Genomic DNA, 23,673 nt, shown 5'->3' on the forward strand with positions numbered 1-23,673 from the left:
TTCAAAAATATGGAAAACAGGCATGCATAGAGCTGGAAGTTTAGAGTACAGATCCTCTTTGGTTACTGGGGGAATCTTTGGGCAGGAAGATGGGACCCTTCCCCACAGTGTGTGCCATGTTAGTGCTTTTGTGGCCAACCCTTCGTTGGTTGCCAATAGTATCAGAACCTGACCGATGGAGGCATGGAGAGTGAATGGTCAGCACTCCTTGGCTGGCTAGTGAGGGAGATGGGTTTGGACCCAGGACTTCATTTTTAAGGTTTTTTTTTTTTTTTTTTTTTTTTTAGTTTAAATGTGTTTTATTTTTAGACAACCTACATGACAATGTTTTTTCCTTAAAAACAATGCCTCCACTCAAGTAAATCACAGTCAAAATAAATGAGGAGCTCCAGATAGCATCAGCCCCATTTCTTGTAAGTCCTGATGCTGTGTGGCTGATGAGCACCAGCCAGTCAGGATGAGCAGTGAGAGATCCAAAGTCACTACTACAAAAAGGAGGAAGATTACATTAACATTTCCCTCCACACACCCAAACATTTCTAGGCTGCAAAGACCCAGGACTGCTGACTGTTGCATGCCTTAATCCTGCTCCTGTGTAGCTTCGAGACCAGGGCAGTGAGGCCGGAGGGAGACTATTGGGCAAAAGGAGTTGGTTGTCAATGTGATGGGAAAAGAACAAGTGCTTATGAACACCGAAAACGTGTTTGAGAAATCATCACGACCCAGAGGGGAAAATGAAGTATCCAGATGAGAAGACCCCCCTTGGTCTAGCATAAGCTCTGATCAGCTGGGCGAGTGTGCAGGAAGCTTCTTGAAGCCATTGGCAGGAGCTTTTGTTTGGGTGCCAGAGTTTTAATCTGGGGGCTAGGATGAAGCGAGATCAAAGAGGAAGCCGCATATTTCCAGCTGACCCCAATCTCCCATAGCACGGAGCCTGCCGGCTTTGTGAGTTTGGGTGGTGGTCCCTGGGCAGAGTCTCTGGGTGGCAGCTGGCTCTGGAGGGCCTTCTGCAGGGGATCTGGACACACACTTGTGTTCTCACACCAGAGCTGTTCCTCCGTTAGACTCTGGGCCCCTGTCCTTGTCCTCCGCAGGAAACGGTAAAGGAAGTTGAGAACAAGGGAAGGGAAACTCCGCCCTCCTATCAGAGGAGAGGCAAGGGTGAGGATGTGGGGGAGCAAGGAGCAAGCGCGGGAGCCACAGGGACAGCCGAGTGGAACAGAGTGGCTGACTCTTGAGAAGACGTAAGGAAAATTGTATGCCCAGGGTCACGTGTGATAAACCGTTGCATTTGTTGTGGGACTGTCCTGCGGAGCCTCAGGCCAACAGAAATCCGCACACCACCCCCAGGGTCGCGGGAAACATTAATTACAGGGGACAAGGGTCTGTGTGTTCTCACGCCCCAGCAGCCTACGCCTAAGAAGACACCCACGCCCCTTGCTCCCCACTTCTGGCTTCTGCAGGGCCAGAGGAGCCAAAGATCAGGGTGAACATTTCTTCCAGAGGTAAAGCTGAATGTAGAACTGGAACACAGTTGCAGGAAACACTGGATGTCCCAGCGCAGAGAGCTGCAAAGCAGGGTTTCTGTTTGACTCAGCTTTTGTAAAGGAAAATCCTCACTTGGTTCTTGAGGCAGAGGGAGAACCGGTCACCCAGCGGGAGAAAGTGAGCCCAAGGAGGGGAAGCTGTTTCTCTCAGCTCTGACCACTCGCTCTTGAGGATGAGAACTTAGCTGTGTGGTGTCGCTTCTCAAGCTTGGCCCAGTGACTTCTGTTACTCTCGGGTGAAAAAGCATAGGAAGGTTTTATATGGAAAAGTGCCCAGTGAGGAAGAGGCAGCGCCTTGCAGGGCCTCTTGGTCCCGCAGAGGCCTCTGGGTGTGAGCCACCTGTAGTTCACAGCGTTGCCCGAGGAAGCAGAAACAGACCTCCCTGAATGCTGATGCTACTGTTTTGATGGGAAAAAATGTCAACAGGCGAGTAGCAGACAACAAAGCTTCGGAAAAAGTAGGTCTGGGGAGAGTCCAGGGCAGTTTCATAATGGGTATGAATTGTGATTTCGTGGCCTTTCTTTCTCTCTGGCTTTCTGGGTTTTGATGTGGATCTCTTTCTATTTGTTCAGGAAATTGTGACGTGTGTTCTGGGCAGGGTTTGAGGTTTTGGAACCCTCTCTAAAAGGGACAGCCAGCACCCTGCTGCATTTCCTAATCGTGAGTTGGCTTGAACTGGTCACGATGCAGAAGCTCCTCACCTGCAGTGGGCTTGTCCTGGCGCTTGGCCTCATCCTCGCTTTGGATTCTTCAGTCCAAGGTAAGACCTGGGAGTCCGGATCCCCTAGAGTCTTCTTTGGTCACGCAAATAATTTCTGTCCCTTCAGGGCACAGAAGGGATAGTGGTGTGGAATATGAGGCAAAGGTGGGTGGGAGTGGTGAACTCCGTAGTGTGAGTTCTGTTAAGTTTGGTACCAAGAAAAATGCAATGCTGAGGCAGGTGCAGCCTTGTGGACTCTTGCAGTGGTCGCAGTGTGCTGTGTTATTGTTGGGTTAATATGTGTGTGGTTTATACATAAAAACCCAGGAAAGAGATATGAGAAGTGGTCCATACGTCTGCTGTCTGGAGATAGCACCTGTGGGTGTTGGGAGATTTGCTGTCTGCCCCCCTCGGGGGTTTAGTGCATTGTGGTGCTATTGTTATTTTAACACTGGGAGAGACTGGTTTTCAAAATCGGGGTACATTTGACCATGTGTACTTTTTTTCTTTTAGAACTTGGTTACTACTGAAAATTCAATTATGATTAGACATAGTTAATGCAAACCCTATCAGATTTTAATGAGAGGCCAAAAGATGGAAGTATTTGTGCTGTTACTCAGAGAAGCATCACACTCGGCAATGTCTTCTTGGGTTTCTCCATCATTTGGGGTGGTTTGCTTAGACTGGAACAACCTGAAACCATTGGTGACTAAGAAGACGAAAATGATCAGTTTATAAGAAACGTAATGTCTTCTTCTTTGGCAAACAAGGAATCATGTCTACACAAGGCCGTGGCCTGATCAATAGATGGCAGAATTTATGGTAGAAAATAAGAAGTTCCCCAAATGGAAAGGGGAAATGTTGAGTCACAGTGACACATATGTGCTGGATGTGCGTCTTTGAAGTGACTACAAGCTGTCATGCTCTTACTTCCGGGGGAAATGAGATCTTATAGATGAACTCAGAGATGTTCCACATATATTGGAAAGTTATAGAATTATTTTCTCATAATGATGAAAAACAGCAAGTAATGTTCCTGAAACTTTTCCATTAATTAGTTTATATTTGAAATAAAACATCCTTGATTGTAGGGAACTGGCTTTACCTGGGTCTTCTAGGGGAAATCTTTAACTTGATGAAACAGTTCCCTAATGGTCATGTGTTCCAACAAGCTCAGGAGCTGTGAGGCTGGGGGTGCATTTGGCACAGTGCTTGGATGCTACTTGAGACTCCCATATCCTGTATTGGAGTGCTTGGGTTCAAGTCCCCACTCTACTTTTTTTTTTTTTAAACATTTATTTTATTTATTTGAAAGACAGTTATGGAGAGCGGAAGAGACAGAGACAGAGAGAGAGGTCTTCCATTTACTGGTTCACTCCCTGAATAGCATCAATGGCCAGAGCTGAGCTGATCTGAAGCCAGGAGCCAGGAGCTTCTTCCAGGTCTTCCACATGGGTGTAGGGGCCAAGGTATTGACCATCCTCTGCTACTTTCCCAGGCACATTAGCAGGGAGCTGGATCAGAAGTGGGGCAGCTGGAACTTGAACTGACACTAATGTTGGTGCTGCAGGCTGAGGCTTTTTTTTTTTTTTTTTAATTTTATTTATTTGAAAGAGTTACAGAGAGAGGTAGAGACAGAGAGAGGGGTCTTCCATCTGCTGGTTCTCTCCCCAGATGGCCGCAATGGTCGGAGCTGCGTCGATCCAAAGCCGGGAGCCAGGAGCTTCTTCTGAGTCTCCCACGTGGGTGCAGGGGCCCAAGGACTTGGGCCATCTTCTGCTGCTATCCCAGGCCATAGCAGAGAGCTGGATCGGAAGAGGAGCAGCCGGAACTAGAACCAGTGACCATATGGGATGCCGGTGCTTCAGGCCAGGGCTTTAACCCGCTCTGCTACAGTGCTGGTCCCCACTCTACTTTCAATCTAGCTTCCTGCTAATGCTACCCTGGGAGGCAGCTGCTGATGGCTGCAGTACTCGGATCCCTGACACCCACTGGGAGACCTGGATTTATTCCATGTCTCGAACTAATTCCAGATTGGTCTGATCCTGGCTGTTCTGGCATCTGGGGAGTGAGCCAATGAATGGGAGATTTCTGTCTGCCTCTGTTCTCACTGTCAAATAAAATGAAAATATAAGTATAAAAAACTTTTGAAGGCACAATGAGGTTCATATTTGTAGCACAGACTTGAGTGACCAGCTGGTGCTGAGTATGCCCCCAATCAGAGCTTTGTAAGTTTTTATATTTTCAAAATTTCCTAGAAATGTTACACTCCCCACTAAGATTCAAGAGATTATAAACCAGAATGAGGGGCCAGCACTGTGGCACAGCAGGTTAAGCATCCATCTGTGGCACTGCCATCCCTTATGGGCACCAGTTTGAGTTCCAGCTGCTCCACTTCCGATCCAGCTCTCTGCTATGGCCTGGGAAAGTAGTAGAAGATGGCCCAAGTGCTTGGGCCCCTGCACCCACGTGGGAGACTCAGAAGAAGCTCCTGGCTCCAGCTCCTGGCTTTGGATCAGCCCTGCTCTGTCTGTCTGGGGAAAGAACCAGCAGATGGAAGACCTCTCTCTCTGCTCTCTCTCTCTCTCTCTCTCTCTGTAGCGATGCCTCTCAAGTAAATAAACGAAAATCTTAAAAAAAAAAAAAGAATGAAAGCAAACACTTTTGTTATGTAGCAAGTATTCATTAGAAAGACATGAAGAATGAAAGACCATTGTGAAATCGTATAAAAACACTAGCATTTAAGTCACCCTCTTCCCCCTCTTCCCCTTCCTCCTCTGTAGTAAATGGAGCTCTTTGTTGGAAAAGGAAACCAAAAAAAAGATTCAAAGAATGAACTGGAAAACTAGGGTGTTTCCAGAGAAGTGCACTGTGTCTGGGGGCTCCAGGGCGCATGCCCACATCTGAACGTGAAGGAGGCGAGATGCCGCTGTGTGTGAGTGACAGCAGCCAGAGGCTGGCTGGGTAGAACCCTGACGCAGTGCTGTGTGGCACTGGATAACATGCTTCTTAAAATTTTGTTTTTAATTTTTGGTAACTTTTAAAAATTTATACTATAGTCCAAGGCGCAACAGCTTTCTCAGATAAAGAGTTCAACAGATAAAAAGACCATGAGACAGCAGGAAAATAGGCAAGGGCTAGAAATAGTAATCAAATAAAAAGATGTTCAAATTTACCCATGTAAAGTAAATTTTTAAATAGTCACAGAATCATTAATGCCACAGCAGTATCTTTTTCCTATCAATTGGTTTGACAAATAGTTGATAGCATTCTTCTTCATTCTTTGAAAACATTTAGAAGTAGACTTTAACAAACTGTTTACTTAACCTATTGGTTTGATGAAATTCAATATTTTTTTAAGATTTATTTATTTATTATTTGAAAGGCAGAGTTACAGAGAGGCAGAAAGAGAGAGAGAGAGAGAGAGAGAGAGAGAGAGAGAGAGAGAGGTCTTCCATCTGCTGGTTTACTCCCCAAATGGCCACAATGGCTGGAGCTGAGCCGATCCAAAGCCAGGAGCCAGGAGCTTCTTCCTTATCTCCCATGTGAGTGCAGAGGCCCAAGGCCTTCAGCCATCTTCTACTGCTTTCCCAGGCCATAGCAGAGAGCTGGATCGGAGGTGGAGCAGCCGGCACGCAAACCGGTGCCCACACTGCAGGTGGCATCTTTACCCGGTACACCGCAGCGCCAGCCTCCCAATAGGTTTCCGACTTGCTTTTGAGCATATTCAGAACCATCTGGGGATACTGTATTGGTTTGCTTGAGTTGCAACAACAAAGTTCCACGGACTGAGTGGCTTAAGCCACAGAGAGTTCCGGAGGCCAGGGCCCAAGATCAAGGAGTTGACAGGGTTGGTCTCCTTCTGAGGCTTTTCCCCTTTAGCTTACAGTCGGCAGCACCCACCCCCACCCCAGTCTTCCTTCCGTGATCTTCCCTCCAAGCCTCTGTGTTCTAAAGCCCTCTGGTTAGAAGATCCGGTCATACTGGGTTAGAGCAGCTCTAACGCGTTCATCTTAACTAATTACACTAGCAATGACCCTGTTTCCAAATCATGTCTCAGCGTGAGGCACTGTGGGTTTAGAACTAAACCTATGAGTCCGGGGTGGGGTGGGTGGGGTGGGGTGTGATTCAGCCCGTAACACACTCATACTTACTTTTACTATAAATCCAACCCAACTAAAGACGGGATTAAAACCGTGGCTGCTAAACACAAGAAATGGAAATGTGCGTGAGTGGGAGACGCTGGAGTACACAGATTTTATGTCGCACTCCAGGGGATTAGTGAGGGGGCCTGCAAATTGTACATTCTTTTTTTTTAAGTTGCATTTTCTTTTATTAGCCTTTTTTATTTTAAAGATTTTATTTATTTATTTGAAAGTCAGAGTTACACAGAGAGAGGTGGGGTGGGGGTGGGGGGGTCTTCCATTCGATGGTTCACTCCCCAGATGGCCACAACGCCCTGGAACTGCGCGGATCTGAAGCCAGGAGCCAGGAGCTTCTTCCATGGACTCTTACGTGGGTGCAGGGGCCCAAAGATGGGCCATCTTCTGCTGCTTTCCCAGGCCGCAGCAGAGAGCTAGATGGGAAGTGAAGCAGCCAGGTCTCAAACCGGCGCCCATATGGGATGCCAGTGCTTCAGGCCAGGATGTTAACCCCCAATCCTACATTCTTAATGCCTCTGGTTTTCAAAGATCTCCATAAAGAAATGACAAGGAGAAGCCACGCGCAGGTGCGGCCAGGCGCGGGGTCAGCGTGTGGGCACCGTACCGCCTCCTAGATTCCACCCCTGGCTAGGATTCCGCTGCGCGCTGTGGAGAGACGTCACCGCTGTCCTGGGTAATGAGCGGCGCTTTCCCTGGGCGGAGGAATTAGCACCAATTTACGGAGGAGAAAACTGGCCTGACGTGCACCATCCCATTAGCTCTTTACGTCAACCTTAAAAAAAAAAAAAAAAAAAAAAAAACTGTGCTTCTTGCCCAGGGCCAAGTTACAGCTCATCCCTGGCAGAACTGCTGAGCGGGTCAAGGTCGGGATTAACTTTGTACTGCAGCTCATGGGGGAGACGTTTTCTTTGTTTAAAACCAGCAGCCTTCTTTCGACTACAGCCTTGGCTATAAAGCTGACTACAGAGGGAAGGAGAAATTGAAAGTAAACTTGGAGCTTTTTATAGCCTGTCCGACCGCGCCAGGGTGGGGGGAGCTTATCCATTTTGTGGAGCTGCTGGGGCAGTAGGAAGTAGCTCAGGCTTAGATAACGAGGCTGTTGGAGTGAATCAAAATGTTTTTCTGTTCCTCTCAGTTTCTGCTTACGTTTTTCTGACAGGCGTGTGATAAGTTTCCATTTAAGAGTTGGAAATTAGCAAACTGGCTTTGTTGGTAGCAGAATATAAAAATAGGCAGAGACTCCTGGAGAAAGTGGTTTGCTCTGACAACTTTTACTCAGAGAAAGAATTTCGGTGAAGCAGAGTGAGTGAATATGTGTGAGTAAGACGGTGCTTCCAAAGTCTGTAGGAAAATGTAATTAAAAGGATAGTTTATGTTGGTGTAAAAAATTTGAAATTCATGAAAGCTGTTTTCATAACATGTATTTTCCATGTATAATGAAAAAAATTTTGCACCTCAATTTTTTTGCAACAAAATAAAACTCAAACTTTTAATTCCAGTTTTCCATGAATTTTTTTCAAGTACACTCATGTGTTGGGGGAGCAGCGAGGGAAGGGATTCTAAATAAAAATCATTCTGGGGGCCAGTGCTGTGGCTTAAGCTACCGCCTGCAATGCCAGCATCCCACATCGAAGTGCTGGTTCAAGTCCTGGCTGCTCCACTGCTGATCCATCGCCCTGCTAATGCATCTAGGTAGGCAGCAGAAGATGGCCGAAGTGCTTGGGCCCCTGCACCCACGTGGGAGACCAGGATAGAATTCCGGGCTTCTTGGTTCAGGCATTTGGGGAATAGATCAGCAAATGGAAGATCTTTGTCTCTCCCCCAGTCCCTACTCCCCCATCATTCTGCCTTCCAAAGAATCTTTAAAAATAAATATTTTTAAATTTCATTACTTCCCCTGGAATTCATTACAAAACCAACCAGCAGATCCTATATTGGGAAGGGGGGGTATTTTAAGAAAACAATATTTCTGGTTTGTTTTTGTTTTCATCTACTTGAAAGGCAGAATGACAGTGACAGAATTTTCCATCCACTGGTCTACTCCCCAGATGGCCACAATGGCTAGGGGTAGGTCAGGCTGAAACCAGGAGCCAGGAGCTCCACCTGGGTCTCCCACATGGATGGCAGGAGCTCAAGCACTGGAGCCATCGTCTCCTGCCTCCCTGGGTGCATAGCAGGAATCTAGATTGGAAGCAGAGCAGTCAGTACTCAAACTGGCAAACTGACATGGGATTCAGGCATCCCTAATGGTGGCCTCACCTGTGCACCATAATGCTAGTCTCTCACTCATTTAAAGTGCCCAATTCAATGGTTTTTAGTATATTCACAGAGTTGTGCAACCATAACCATAGTTGCTTGTAGAACATTTTTATTACCCCAAAAAAGAAGCTCCTCTTTATAAAATTCAGAAGCTGAGATTCTGAGCTTTGGGGCGATCTTATATTTTAGAAATGTTTATTACTAATTTACCACAGTTGTCTTTGTTATACTAGTGGAAAGAGAAGGTCTTTCATCAGATGCTTTCTCTTAATGCATTAGTTTTATAACACTCTTTCAGCTTGAAAGCTTGTAGAGCAGGCTGCCTGCACTTGCTGGGTCCCAGACAGTACTCATGAGCCCCCTGTGGCTGCTGAACACTTGAGTACAGAGAGTACAAAATACATGCAATCTGGAAGAGTTAGTATAAAAAATGCAACATATCCTATTAATAACTTTTATATTTATTATATGTTGAAATAACAATCTCCTGAATAGATTGTGTTAGTTAAAATGAAATTCACCTGTTTCTGTTTGCATTTTAAAATATAGCTGCTATTCTCTCTTCCTCTCTCTCATTGTCTAACTCTGCCTGTCAAAAAAAAATATATATATGGCTGCTAAAACATTGAAAATTCCACATGTGGTTGGCTTTGTTTCTTTTAGATGGTCCTGGTCTACCCATCGTAGGGTGTGAAAACATCGCCCTCTGCTGGTAGAGATGTTGGGCTTTTATTCCACCTACAAAAAAAAGCAGGTTTCTAAGCAATTCAATGTCAAACGAATATTGCTGTGGCAAAGAATAAGAAGGAGCTAAATGTATTAAATACTCAGCAGGTGCTAAGGCTTGTGCTTCAAATACTTTTATTTATTTAAACAAGAACGCTTTGGGATATTATTATTCACACTTAAAAGATGATAAATTAAGAATCAGAGAGATGCTAAATGGTGGAACAGGAATTTAAATTCTGGTCTCTCTACAAGCTGGCTGGTGCTCCTGTTCCCACTCATCATCAGAGAAACTAACATTAGAGGAGTTCTGACCATGGTGTTAGGGACTGCTCTGAGACTCTGCTGTTTGCATCTCGTGATAGATCTACCTCTGTCCCCACTTCACAGAGAAGTGAAGTGAGTTGCTCAGGGTCATACAGCCAGGAAGGAGCAGACATTCTGAGGTCAGCTTGCCCGCCCTAGCCCTAGCCGCCAGGTAGTGACCGAGCTAAGCATCTTGATTGCTTCCCAGGTCAGAAATCGTAGGCTATGCTCAGGGGCCTTAGGGAAGATTGTGATGGAAGAGGAGTTCCTAAGGAAAGAAAGAAAGGGAGCGGAGGGGAAGCAGCCAATAGCAGAATATTTCCTTTCTTTCTACATTAGGGTATTTAACGTGTTTATATTTTCAGAAGAATGTTGTTTATTACAGCAATTTAGGAAACTAAATGAGAAAAGAATTGCTAAAGAGTCTACCCCCATAGTCCTGCTGCCTGTTTCCTCCTATTCCCCTCTGTATTGAAATGATTACACCTTCGGGCTGGCGCCCCGTGGCTTAACAGGCTAATCCTCAGCCTTGCTGCGCCGGCACACCGGGTTCTAGTCCCGGTTGGGGTGCCGGATTCTATCCCGGTTGCCCCTCTTCCAGGCCAGCTCTCTGCTATGGCCAGGGAGTACAGTGGAGGATGGCCCAAGTCCTTGGGCCCTGCACCCGCATGGGAGACCAGGAGAAGCACCTGGCTCCTGGCTTTGGATCAGCGAGATGCGCCGGCCGCAGCAGCCATTGGAGGGTGAACCAATGGCAAAAAGGAAGACCTTTCTCTCTCTCACTATCCACTCTGCCTGTCAAAAAAAAAAGAAAAAGAAAAAAAGAAAACACCACCAGGAAAGGGCTATCTGAAGACACATTAGGTCGTGGGCTACCTGTACCCTGCCTCCTGCCAAGAAAAAAAAAAAAATGATTACACCTTCAAAGGGTGCCGAGAGGTTGTCCGCTCACATTTAAGTACAGGTTTTCCCATGATGCCGAGTAGGCTGTTCCATAACAGCTACTAGTTTGCCGTTTGGTTAACATCCTCTGAGGAATGAATGCTTCATATTTCATGAGCATTTCCTCCTGTTTTGCCTTGGGCTTTTTTTTTTTTTTTTTAAGATTTATTTATTTATTTGAAAGGCAGAGTTACAGAGAGGCAGAGGCAGAGGCGTGGGGGTGGGGAGGAGGGAGTCTTCCATCTGCTGGTTCGCTCCCCAAATGGCCACAATGGCCGGAGCTGGGCCAATTCGAGACCAGGAGCCAGGAGCCAGGAGCCAGGAGCTTCATCCAGGTCTCTCATGTGGGTGCAGGGGCCCAAGGACTTTGGCTTGCCCAGGCCATAGCAGAGAGCTGGATCAGAAGTAGAGCAGCCAGGACTCAAACTGGCGCCCATATGGGATGCCAGCACTGCAGAGAGCGGCTTTACCCGCTATGTCACAGTGCCAGCCCCTGCAGTGGGCTTTAACGCCACCTTTCTTGCCTTGGGCCTTCCTGGGAGGTGACTCGTGGCACTTGTCTGAGTGAAGTCTGTGCTAGGGTGGGAGGAGGTGAGCCATCTGAGGATATGAAAGATTTCTCACCGCCAGGCCTCTCTCCTGGCCGATTCGAGGCGTGAAGGATTTGTTTCATGAGCTGGAACTAAGAAAGGATTTCCTATATAACCTTGTAGTACCAGGCTTGAAGCCTTGGCTGTAGAACCTAAATTCTAAAGAAGTGGCGAGAGACCTGGATATTCTAGCATCCTTGTCCCTCTGTGACTGGGGTGTGCTGTTCTTGTGAAACCTGAGCGCAGACAAAGAGCGTGCATTTGGATCCTGAGAGCCCTGGGGCCCTGAAGCACAAGGACCACAGCCCTGGGAATGCCTGGGCCACTGCCCAGTGCACCCTTAACCTTCCTGAGCCTGCCTCACCCCCTGGGCTGACCTGGGACTCAGAAAGGGGCTGGAATCCCACGTCCTCTATTCAGCACCTGTGTGGCCTCTTTTTTCCTTTGTGTAAGGTGGAGATAACAGTACAATAATAATAAGATCCGATTTGCTGTGTGCCAGGTCTGTCAAGGTCTTCAGGTGCATTTTCTCCTTCGAGTTTCGGTGACAAGTTCCGCCTGCCTTAGTTCCTTCATTGTACAGGAGAGGTTCAGAGCACTTAGGGTTTCATAAGTAGCCAGTAGCAGAAGGGGGCCCCGCTCCAGGCAGCCGACGTAAAGCTTGGAGCTAGTTTTAACTCTCTACAGGAGTGGGGTGAAAAGGACCAAGAGTGTACGTAAAAGGCGGGCACGTAGCAGGCGCTGCTTTTATGTTAATGGTCATAAAACCTGTCCACACCTTACTCTCTGTCAAATCTAGCATCTATTTCATTAAAAACTTCTCAGGGGCAGGGTGGGTAGAAGCTGTGGGAAGAGAGACTTACTAACCGTGTGGGTTCCTTGCTTGGCCAGGTTATCCTATGCGGAGAGCCAGGTACCAGTGGGTACGCTGCCGTCCAGACAGTAATTCGGCCAACTGCATTGATGAGAAGGGACCCGTGTTCAACCTGCTTCCGGGGGACTCCAACAGGATCCTCCCTCCGAGGACTGACCCTTTTTTGTAAGTGGATTTTCTCTGAATTTAAAGCGGCTGTCATTTTACCACCTCTGTTGACCTCTTGGCACAGGGGTGAGAGGGCCGTCCAGAGCGTTTGCCTCCAAGCCCCTCCCTAGAGTTGGAGTTCTGTTGTGTGGGGCGTGTAACACCGCACTGTGGACACTGGCCCATGAGATGTGCGGGGGTGTGTGAGTCAGCTGCGCTTTGGCAAGTTTTTTGGTGGGTGGTAGAGACAAACATTGCATACATTTTATCAACAGTATTGAAGATCACTGGATTGGTTTATAGATGAAAACAGAGCACATTATATATTAAAATCCAGTAAGTGCGGCTAATGTTGTGGTTCAGTGGGTTCAGCTCTGGCTTGCCACTCTGGCATCCCATCTTGGAGTGTCACTTTGAGTCCTGGCTGCTTCACTTCCGATCCATCCTCCTGCTAATTAATGCACCTGGAAAGGCAGCAGAAGATGGTGCAAGTGCTCCGTCCTTGCCATGCATGTGGGACACCCAGCCGGAGTTCCTGGCTCCTGGCTTCGACCTGGCTGTTGTGGCCATCTAGGGAAGGAACCAGTGGATGGAAGATCTTGCTCGCTCTCTCTCTCTCCCTTTCAAATAAATACATAAATAAATATTTTTAAAAAATAAAATCCAATAGTAGTTTATCAAACAAAATATGGCATATCCATAGAATTACCTGGCCATAAAATGAGTACTGATCCATGCTACAACACAGATGAATCTTGAAAGCATGAAGCAGAGTGACAGAAACCAGACACAAAAGCCACATAGCATGTGATTCCATTTACATGAAATAGCCAGAACAGGCAAAACCCTAGGGGCAGAAAGTAGATGGGTGGCTGCCAGGGGCTGGGGTGGGGAGGAATGAACACAACTGCTAAGGACTCTGGAGTTAGGGGGTGAGTGATGACAATGTTCTGGAATTAGATAGTGGTGACTTTGAAGAAAACAAATCATGGAAAGAAAAACTAAATGGCCATGACTTGTAAAACAATCGAGCCTCTTCCTGGACAGGTGTCTGGCCTAGAGATTTAAGAGCCCACATCCCACTTCAGAGTGCCTGGGGTCCAGCTTCCCACCAATGCAACACTGGTGGGCAGCAGTGATGGCTCAAGTCATGGGTCCCTGCCTCCCCTGTGGGAGATAAGGATGGAGTTCCTGGCTCCTGGCTCTACCCCTGCTCCAGCACCAGTCATTGTGGGCATTTGGGGAGTGAGAAAGAGGATGGTAGCTCTGAATATCTACCTCTCTTTCAAATAAACAAACAATTTTTAAAAAAATCAAACCTGTTCTTGATCAAATAAAACTTGCTTTAAACTTGCAAAAAAGATCCAGTTGAAATTCATAAGTAACCAAAAAATTGAATTATATTGAAGTCTATTATTTCAATGAATATTAAACTTAGAAAACACATAGCAAAAACATATTCAGAAAAGGATTATCAGAAAAGTTTTAATCTTCAGGATCAAATCTACCAAGTTGCTCTCTTCACAGCCGGGCAGATCATCAAGGCCCAAGCCAGGTCAACCCATCACCGTGGGGATCCTGGAGACCGTAAACTTCAGTGGCACACACCGCCGTGGACACGATGTCATCGCGTTCTCCAGAGTGCAACTCTGACATCCTAACCATGTTCTTACTTTCGGTCCACAGCATTAAGTTAAAACCAATATTAGAGCATTCTCTGTTACTTTACATCATAGGTTTCCACAACAGTTCATTTAGAGCCGAACGGTTAGGGAATAGCCCAAATCCCACAAGGCAGCCCCTTCACACCAGACCTCTCCTGTCCTCCCTGCTTCTCGCTCTGACGTTCTGAGTTTCCTGCAGCACTGTGGGTGGATGGTCCTTGCTCCTGTGCTGGACCCAGGCCTCTCTGCTCTCAGAGCCATTCCTTACTTCCCCAGCCCTGCTCTGTGTGGGAGCTTGGTGGTCAACCCCTGTGCCGTGCACATCTCGGGCTCCAGGTGTGTGGTTGGCTTTGGCCAGCAGGAGGCACAGACAGGGGATGGAGGGCTTGGGAGGAAGGAGAGCCTTGGGCGGCATCTCTGGCAGGACCATGCTTCAGCGCCCATCGGAGCCCCAGGTTCCCTGGCTTGCCTCGTTGTCCTTACTCAGCTTCGCTTCCCTCCCATCACATGTGTAAGTCATTTCCTCTGTGGTACACATTTAGGAAGGTCCCTGATTGCCAGTCCTATGGCCACCAGTCCTGTGACTGGCACCCAGCCACACACTTCTCTGGGACTTGCATTCTGCAGCTTCCTCTCCAAACTCAGCACCTCTTCCCACCAGCGTGCAGACCAACTCTGCTCTCTCCTCCCGTTGGGTAACGCTGCTCCCAGAGTCTGCGTGTGCTGCCGCCGCTGGCCCATCCTCTGGTGCTCCTCACAGTGACGCCTCCTGCCCATGCTTGCTGTCTGCCCCTCCCCTCCTCCCCTCTGTGGTTGCTTCCGCTCCCACCCTCCACCCGAATGCTTGTGGAGATCACTCCTGGTTGACACATCATGGGGGGCTTCTCTATTTTTGGTTTCCTTGACCTCTGGCCACCCCTGCTTTGAAAGGCTTTCTTCCCTGGGCTTCCATGGCCCCAACCTAGCCCAGGCTTCTTGGAACTTGCCTGGCTGCTCTTTCTCCTCTATCCAATAGTTACCATGCTGTTGTGGTCCTGGCTTCGTTATCCTGTGTTTCTCTGGGTGACCTGTTCCACCTGTTCTGTGGCTTGCTTGCTTTCTTTTTTGTTGTTGTTGTTGTTAATATTTGTTTGTTTATTTGAAAGGCAGAGTTACAGAGAGGCAGAGAGAGAGAGAGAGAATCTTCCTTCCACTGTTTCACTCCCCAAATGGCCACAATGGCCAGAGCTGGGCCAATCCAAAGCCGGGAGCCAGGAGCTTCTTCTGGGTTTCCCACCTGGGTGCAGGAGCCCAAGGACTTGAGCCATCTTCTACTGCTTTCCCAGGCCATAGCAGAGAGCTGGATGAGAAGTAGAGCAGCCAGGACTCGAACCGGCACTTATATGGGATGCTGGCACTGCCAGTGGTGGCTTTACCCACTACGCCACAGCGCCAGCCCTCTGTTCTGTGGTTTTAATGCCACCCCTGTGTCAGTAACTACCAAAGCTGTGCTTATAGCTCTGCTTCCCCCCGCTAAGGAGGAATGTCACCCCCATGACATCCATCTATTCCATTGCTCTGCACCACCTACTAATGTTCTGATTTATATTTGCTTGTTTTATGTCTGTGTTCCCCACTAAGTTATAAACTTCATGAGCAGAGACCTCATCTATCTGTCTCTGTTCCATCCCAGGCACTCTTACCTGGGACCAGACGTTCAACAGATTTATTGAATGAAGACTCTGATCGATCGAATGGGCCATGGTTTATTATTTCTGGGGAGAAAACGGCCCCTACAGAGGCTGTGACACTCAGCTTCCAGTGCTTATGCTCTGTTGCCCTGCCCTGTTCTGCTGCGGGGTCGTGCCCATTGCCCTGGTGCCCTGGTGCTCACTGGCCTCCTGCCCCCCCAGCCTCCACTCAGACACAGAAGTCCCCACACGCAGCCGTCCTCAGCCATGGGTGCAGGCTGGAGGCAGAGTAATCTGTGGATATTTGGGTGGAGGAAATTGAATGTTATGCTAGTAAATATAATGCTTAACTGGTTATGAAGAATTTCTCAAGAGTAAGCCTTATTGAGGCCGGCACCGTGGCTCACTTGGCTAATCCTCCACCTGCGGCGCCGGTACCCCGGGTTCTAGTCCCAGTCGGGGCGCCGGATTCTGTCCTGGTTGCTCCTCTTCCAGTCCAGCTCTCTGCTGTGAAGGCAGTGGAGGATGTCCCAAGTGCTTGGGCCCTTCACCCGCATGGGAGACCAGGAGAAGCACCTGGCTCCTGGTTTCTGATCGGTGCTGCGCACCGGCCGTAGCGGCCATTGGGGGGTGAACCAATGGAAAAGGAAGACCTTTCTCTCCGTCTCTCTCTCTCTCACTAACTCTGCCTGTCAAAAAAAAAAAAAAAAAAAAAAAAAGTGAACCTTATTGCAGTTCTGTAAATTACAGGTTGGACATCCTTAATCTAGAAGCCCTAATTCCAAAATATGAAACCCTTTTTTTTAAGATTTATTTACTTATTTGAAAGTCACACACACACACAAACACACACACACAGACAGAGAGAGAGAGAGAGAGAGAGAGAGAGAGAGAGAGAGCGCTTCTATCCCCTGGCTCACTCCCCAAATGGCCATTGTGGTCAGCACAGGAGCTCCATCCTGGTCTCTCATAGGAGTGGCAAGAACATCATCCACTGCTTCCCAGGCACATTTGCAGGGACCTGGACTGTGAGCAGAGTAGCAGGACTCAAACTAGCATTCTGATATGGGAGGCTGGTGTCACAAGCTGTGGCTTAACCCACTATGCCACAACACTGGCCCCAAAATATGAACCTTTCTGAGGGCCAACATAACAAGTGGGAAATTCCCCACTCACGTCATGTGTCAGCTTGCAGTCAAAATGCAGGCAATGCTAAAGGTAGTCTGTTCAATTACTTTTAGGTTGTGGGTATTAGATGTACAGGAAACAGAAATGAGTTTTTGTGTTGAGACTTGGGTCCCTCCCCAAGATATCTCACTATATATGTATGTAAGTATTGCAAAATTGTAAAAAATCTGAAACACTGCTGGTCCTAAGAGTTAAATAATGAATACTCAAAATTTTTAAAAAGATCTATTTTATTTATTTGAAAGACAGAGTTACAGAGAGAGGTAGAGACAGAGAGAGAGGTCTTCCATCCACCAGTTCACTCCCTAGATGGCTGCAACGGCTGGAGCTGCACCGATCTGAAGCCAGGAGCCAGGAGCTTCTTCTGGGTCTCTCATGTGGGTGCAGGGGCCCAAGGACTTGGGCCTTCTTCTACTGCTTTCCAAGGCCATAGTAGAGAGCTGGATTGGAAGAGGAGCAGCCAGGACTCAAACCAGCACCCATATGGGATGCTGGCACTTTAGGCCAGGGCTTTAACCCGCTGAGCCACAGCGCTGGCCCCATGAATACTCAAATTATATTAGAAGTTTTGAAGCGATTTTAAAATTAGGAAAGATATCATCTATATAAGTTTTTTTTTCTTAAGATTTTGATATTTCTTTGAAAGGCAGAGTTACAGAAAGAAAGAGAGGGAGAGACAGAGAAAGAGCGAGAGAGATCTTCCATCTTCTGGTTCATGCTCCAAATGGCTGCAATGGCTGGAGCTCTAACGATCCAAAGCCAGGAGCCAGGAGCTTCTTCTGGGTCTCCCACATGGGTACAGGGGCCCAAGTTGGGCCAGTCTCCACTGCTTTCCCAGGTACATCAGCAGGGAGCCGGATGAGAAGTGGAGCAGCTGGGACTAAAACCAGCACCCATATAGAATGCTGGCATCATAGGTGGTAGCTTTACCTGCTATGCCACAACACCAGCCCCTAAGATTTATTTATTTATTTTTTAAAAAAGTATGCCTCTTAAGTAATTCCAAATATAGGATTGCTATGCTAGTTAAGAAAATTAATACTGGAGCCAGTGTTGTGGTGTAGTGAAGTCATACTCTATGATGTCATCATCCCATGTGAGTACCAGTTTGAGTTCCAGCTGTTCCACTTCCAGTCCAGCTCCCTGCTAATGTGCCTGGGAAAGCAGCAGAAGACAGCTCAGATGCTTGGGTCTCTGCCATCCATGTGAGAAACCGGGATGGAATTCTAGGATCCTGGCTTGGGTCTAGCCCAGTGAATGGAAGATCTCTCTCTCTCTAACTCTGCTTTTCAAATAAATAAATGCATCTTTTTTTTTTTTTTTTTGACAGGCAGAGTGGACAGTGAGAGAGAGAGACAGAGAGAAAGGTTTTCCTTTGCCGTTGGTTCACCCTCTAATGGCCGGCGCACCGCACTGATCCAAAGCCAGGAGCCAGGTGCTTCTCCTGGTCTCCCATGGGGTGCAGGGCCCAAGCACTTGGGCCATCCTCCACTGCACTCCCGGGCCATAGCAGAGAGCTGGCCTGGAAGAGGGGCAACCGGGACAGAATCCGGCGCCCCGACCGGGACTAGAACCTGGTGTGCCTGCGCCGCTAGGTGGAGGATTAGCCTGTTGAGCCATGGCGCCGGCCAATAAATGCATCTTAAAAAACCCAAAATTCAAAAAATATCATTATAAGGGTGGATGTTTGGTGTAGTGGTTAGGTTACTGCCTAGGAACCCACGTCCCAAGCTGTAGTGCCTGGTTCAGGTCCTGCTAATGTGGTTTTTAAAAAAAAAAAATTATTTATTCATTTGAAAGTCAGAGTTACACAGGGAGAGGAGAGGCAGAGAGAGAGAGAGAGAGAGGTCTTCCATCTGATGGTTCATTCCCCAATTGGCCACAACAGCCGGAGCTGTGCGGATCCGAAGCCAGGAGCTAGGAGCCTCTCCTGGGCCCCCATGCGAATGCAGGGGCCCAAGGACCTGGGCCATCCTCTACTGCTTTCCCAGGGCACAGCAGAGAGCTGGATCAGAGTGGAGCAGCCATATGGGATGCCAGTGCTGCAGGCCAGGGCATTAACCCGCTGCGCCACAGCGCCGGCCCCAGCTGATGTGCTTTTGATCCAACTTCCTGCTACTGCACTTCTGGGAGGCGCTCAAGCACTGGGGGCCCTGCCACCTATGTGGGAGATTTGCACCGAGCCTCAGGCCCCTGGCTTCCCTTGGCCCAGACCTACCGGTTGTGGGCATTTGGGGAGTGAATCAGCAGATGGGAGATCACGCTGTCTCTCTGAAAACGAATGCATACATGAATTTTAAAACACAATGATTGCTGTCATTTTCCTCGTGTGATGGTAACGTTTGCTGTGGTTTCTTTTCATTTGCCCCTCATGTGTCGGCAGGACGGGACCGCAGAGGCTGAATGATGCCTTCCCTCTTTCTGAGGACTTCTCTGGATCAGGCTCCGGCTCCGACTTGGGCTCAGGATCCGGAAGTGGCTCTGGAAGCAGCCTTCTGACGGAAGTGGAGTGGGAATACCAGCCTGCGCAGGAGGATGGCGTTTTCTATCACAACTCCGAGTCCCTCGAGAGGAATCTGCCCTCGGCTAGTCAGGACTTGGGTCACGGTAGATCGGAAGACGATTTTATTATGTAAGAGACAGGGTTCCCTCCCACCTTGACACCAGCCAGTGCAGCCAGGATACTTTGTGTATTGTGGTTAAACGATTAATCTTGGGACAGCGAGTTTTCTAGAAATTTTAAAACATTTGTGAAAGAAATTTAAATTTTTTCACCTTTCTCCCTAATGAATTCTTAGAGGAAAATACCCTATTTTTCTGGAAAATACTTGTATCTCTTTTGGTGTGATATACAACCTACATCATTATGAAATTAGCTAGATTCCCACGTCTATGAAATTGCTTTAAATAAAAAATTATACCCTTTTTGAAAAATTCAGTTGACAAAGCAAATTGATCAGCAGTATCTCATGCCTAACTCTTCAGGAACCTGACGGTGAATGTGAGTTACAGGTATGCTCATTTTCTTCCACAAAGAAAACCCCAAGAAGATGAAACAGTGAGTTCATGAAGGGAGTGTTTGGCCCAGTTTACAGCGCAAAGTGTGTTACTATCGTGCCAACACTGGATGGGTTTGCAGAGTGTGTGGGTATTGCCTGCCTATCATCATGTGTGCTGACAGCTAGAATCTTAAGACCCAAGCTGAAGTCCAGCTGTTCTCCCAGTACCCCACACTGCTTTGCTCTTCTCCCTGGATATCTGTGCGCCTTCACGTGTTCCTCTATTAAACAGAAGCATAACCAAAGGGGTCAGCTGTCTGGGATCTCTTGTTCTAAATGCAGGAAGTGCTTTTTTTTTTTTTTTAATCAGCTATTTCTCTAGAAGTCTTAACAAAGCATATTTAAATTTAAATCATGGTTTCCATGTTAGTGGGAGCATGTGGTGGTCAGGTACTAAATTAAATGGAATTTTGACCCTGCTCTGATTCACAGTGGTCATTTTTCCAGTTTGTAAATATGCAATTAAATGGATACACTTGGGAGTTGGCACAACTCCCACGGTGGCTCGTGACCTGTGTAATAGGAACTGTTGTCATGGGAAAGATTGCTGGGAATTTCTGAAGCTACCCCTCTCCTGTCTGCCCATAAATCAAAGATGTTTTATCCTAGGGGGAATAACAGAGGTTAGTAGCGCCCTTAAAAACCTATAGAATTCAGGGATGCATTTCATTCACCAGCCAGGCCTTGCCACAAGCAGAAAGATCCTGGAAGGTGCCCGTGGATGATCGCAAAATTAGCCCATGAGCTCTTCTGTGGCATCCTATGCTGGCTGTAGCACGTTTGTTAGAGCAAAGTCACACAGGTATGGGATAGACACTCGGTGAGCTGGCAAATTCTTTCTTTTCCATCCCTATCAAAAAAAGGGAAACAGTTTACATTCTCTTGGAACAGGCCATTGTGTACACCTGAGATCTGTTCTCAGGGCAACCTGTACTCTTCTACCCTCTGTCCTAACATCATCTGAAGAGCGTGGCCTGGCTGCATGGCTCATAGGATGTCACAGTAGCGCACTGTATGGATGGAGCCCGAGCCCATGGCCTCGCCACCGACGCACCATCGTCTCTCCCTGAGCCCACATCTGTGGTCATTTGGTGTGTTCCTTTTGGCCAACTGGCAGAGCAGGAATAAAGTCCAGCTTGGTTCACATATGGACCGGCCTGGCACAGGGGAGTAAGCCAGCACCAGATGGTGGTGCACTACAGTGCCAATCAGGAATTACTGTGGAAAAGAGCTGTGAGAGGGAACCCTCCCCTGGATAGAGTTCCCAGGGGTGTTTCCGGCCATCTCCTCTGTGTGGAAAGAGCAGCAGCGTGAGGTTGGAATACACACAGTTTCAGGGGCAGTGGTGAATGTATTCATCAGAGCTATCCACCATGCTGAATGTCCACCATGGCAGGGACAGAGCTCGTGTTGAGCCACGGATAGGGCACCATCCCAGGAGACCTTGGGCTCACAGCAGGTCCCTTCCACTCCTGAGGGGTCCAGAGATTTGTTCCATAAGGAATAGATGTGCATTCAAGGCATGGGTTTGCCTTTCTCTGTCTCCAGCATCACATTAAGGAAACTAATATGTGTAAGGTGCTGGGAATAATGCCACTGAGAGATCAGTAAACACAAGCTATCATCATTATTCGTCTGATACATTAGCAATACTCATCATAGGATCGTGGCGAAGATTAACAGGTAATGGGACACTGTTAGTCTGTGCCTGGCACATACATTATCATCAAGACAGTGTGTTACAGTTACTTCATAAGATAGTTTGAGAGAATCCATATATGTGCTAGGTGCTGGGATTTAGAAGGAAACTAAGATGTACCACGTGGCCATCTACTGGGAACTGAATGAGAGAGAAGGCAATATGCTAATCTTGCCTGGCACAAAGGAAGGTAGAGAGGTGGAAGTCAACGTTATCAGTCACGTGGGGAAAATAGTATATAACACATGTAGGTGTTTTCAAAGCCTTACTCTCTATTTTTTGGGTTCCATTCATCAATAAATCATTTGCCATCATTGTAGGGTTTGGGGGAGAGGAAGGATGGAGAGTTGGGAGCTTTTCCAATTTGCACTTCTGAACAACTCTCTAATTCATGATCACAGTTCTTACTTGATATCATGGAATCAAAAAAACTTGAGAGAGCCGAGCCATCAGGAATCAACAGCCAAGAGTGTTCACATAAATTGTGCAAGAAAGACAAATAACGAATGCATTTTATGTTATAGATTTTTTTTCTAAAGATTTATTTAATTGAAAGGCAGAGTTACAGAGAGGCAGTGGTAGAGAGAGAAAGAGAGAGAGATCTTTCATCTGCTGGTTCACTCCTCAAATGGTTGTAACAGCCAGGGCTAGGCCAGGCTGAAACCAGGAGCCAGGAACTTCCTCCAGGTCTCCCATGTGGGTGCAGGGGCCCAAGCACTTGGGCCATCTTCTGCTGTTTTCCCAGGTGCATCAGCAGGGAGCTGGATGGGAAGAGGAGCAGCTGGGACTCAAACCAACGCCCATATGGAATGCCGGCATCGCAGGAAGTGGCTTAACCCACTGGCTTCACTCGCCATGCCATAATGCTGGCCCCTATAGATGGTTTTTCAATCTATAATAATCCTAAACAAAAATGCTAGCGTAGCAAAGAAAAATGAATGATTGATCTTGCCGAAGCTTTTGTCTCCATTCCCTCAGTACATTGTCAGTCTTAAATTTGAGTCACTGTTTAAAATATTAATACAATTGATCGTTCAGAACTCTGTCTTAGCTTTGTACCAAACTGGGGATTCTCACCCCGTTGACATTCTGGGCAGTGTGTGTGTGTTGCAGAGCCCAGTCCTGTGTTTGGCAGCACTTCTCATCTCCTCTTCCCATCCAGCTCCCTTAGGGGGCTAGGGGTTTCCTCCCAGTGGACATTTGGGCAGTGTGTGTGTGTTGCAGAGCCCAGTTGCTTCCTGGCACCCTTTTCTTAGTCTTCCAGACTTGATCAAAAATGTCTCCAGATGTTGCCAAATGTCCACTGGGAGGAAACCCCTAGCCCCCTGAGGACCCCTGGGCTAATATTCATTCCTTAACTAAGGTCTTGTCAGTTATGTTCCTACGTTATGATGGCATGGAGCAGGCTCAGTCTATGGAACCTAGAAACTGCATTTTCACATTCACTCAGCGATGTGATCTGTGACTTGTCAGGAGGAAACTACGTCAGTGATATGTGCACAAATCTTAGATATTTTGTGTTGATTATTGGATGTCTTGTTTATAAGGACAAAATGTTCATAGTATAAGAAAGTCCTTCGAAATTGAAAACATAGTAGCATGTCTTAGTTATCTCTTGCTTCATCAGAAACCACCTTAAAACTTAGTGACTGAGAGGGGCGGGCGCTGTGGCATGGTGGGTAAAGCTGCTGCCTGCAGTGCCAGCATCTCATATGGGCATTGGTTTGAGTCCTGGCTTCTCCGCTTCCAATCCAGCTCACTGCTATGGCCTGGGAAAGTAGTGGAGGATGGCGCAAGTGCTTGGGCCCCTGCACCCGCATGGGAGACTCCTGGCTCCTGTCTTTGGATTGGCCCAATTCCAGCTGGTTGGCCAATTTGGGATTGAATCAGTGGATGGAAGATCTTTCTCTCTGTTTCTCCCTCCCTCTGTCTGTATCTCTACCTCTCAAATACATAAAATAAAATCTTTTTTTTTAAGTAGTGACTGGGACAAGAAAAAGCTTCTTACATTTCCTGGTTGGTGCAAATCAGAAGAGTACCTGGGGGTAATCTCTCTTGAAGCTGCAGGCAGGATGTTGGCTGGGCTGTAGTCATGGGAAGACCCTCCTGGGGAGGCAGGCTTAGCTTCCAGGATGGCT

At 47.5% G+C, this 23,673-nt stretch overlaps 1 protein-coding gene across 1 annotated transcript; it reads left to right on the forward strand.

Annotated features, from left to right (window-relative positions):
* Nucleotides 1–1,790: 1,790 nt before the first annotated feature.
* On the forward strand, nucleotides 1,791–20,081 carry SRGN (serglycin). The gene is made up of 4 exons (XM_062214534.1): nucleotides 1,791–2,005; nucleotides 2,121–2,308; nucleotides 12,126–12,273; nucleotides 19,161–20,081. Exons 2-4 carry the CDS (start codon nucleotides 2,233–2,235, stop codon nucleotides 19,411–19,413), a joined length of 477 nt encoding a protein of 158 aa, XP_062070518.1. The 5' UTR covers nucleotides 1,791–2,005; nucleotides 2,121–2,232; the 3' UTR covers nucleotides 19,414–20,081.
* The last annotated feature ends 3,592 nt before the right edge of the window (nucleotides 20,082–23,673 follow it).

The sequence above is a fragment of the Lepus europaeus genome, chromosome 17 (assembly GCF_033115175.1).
Source record: "Lepus europaeus isolate LE1 chromosome 17, mLepTim1.pri, whole genome shotgun sequence".
In the NCBI taxonomy this organism is placed as follows: Eukaryota; Metazoa; Chordata; class Mammalia; order Lagomorpha; family Leporidae; genus Lepus; species Lepus europaeus.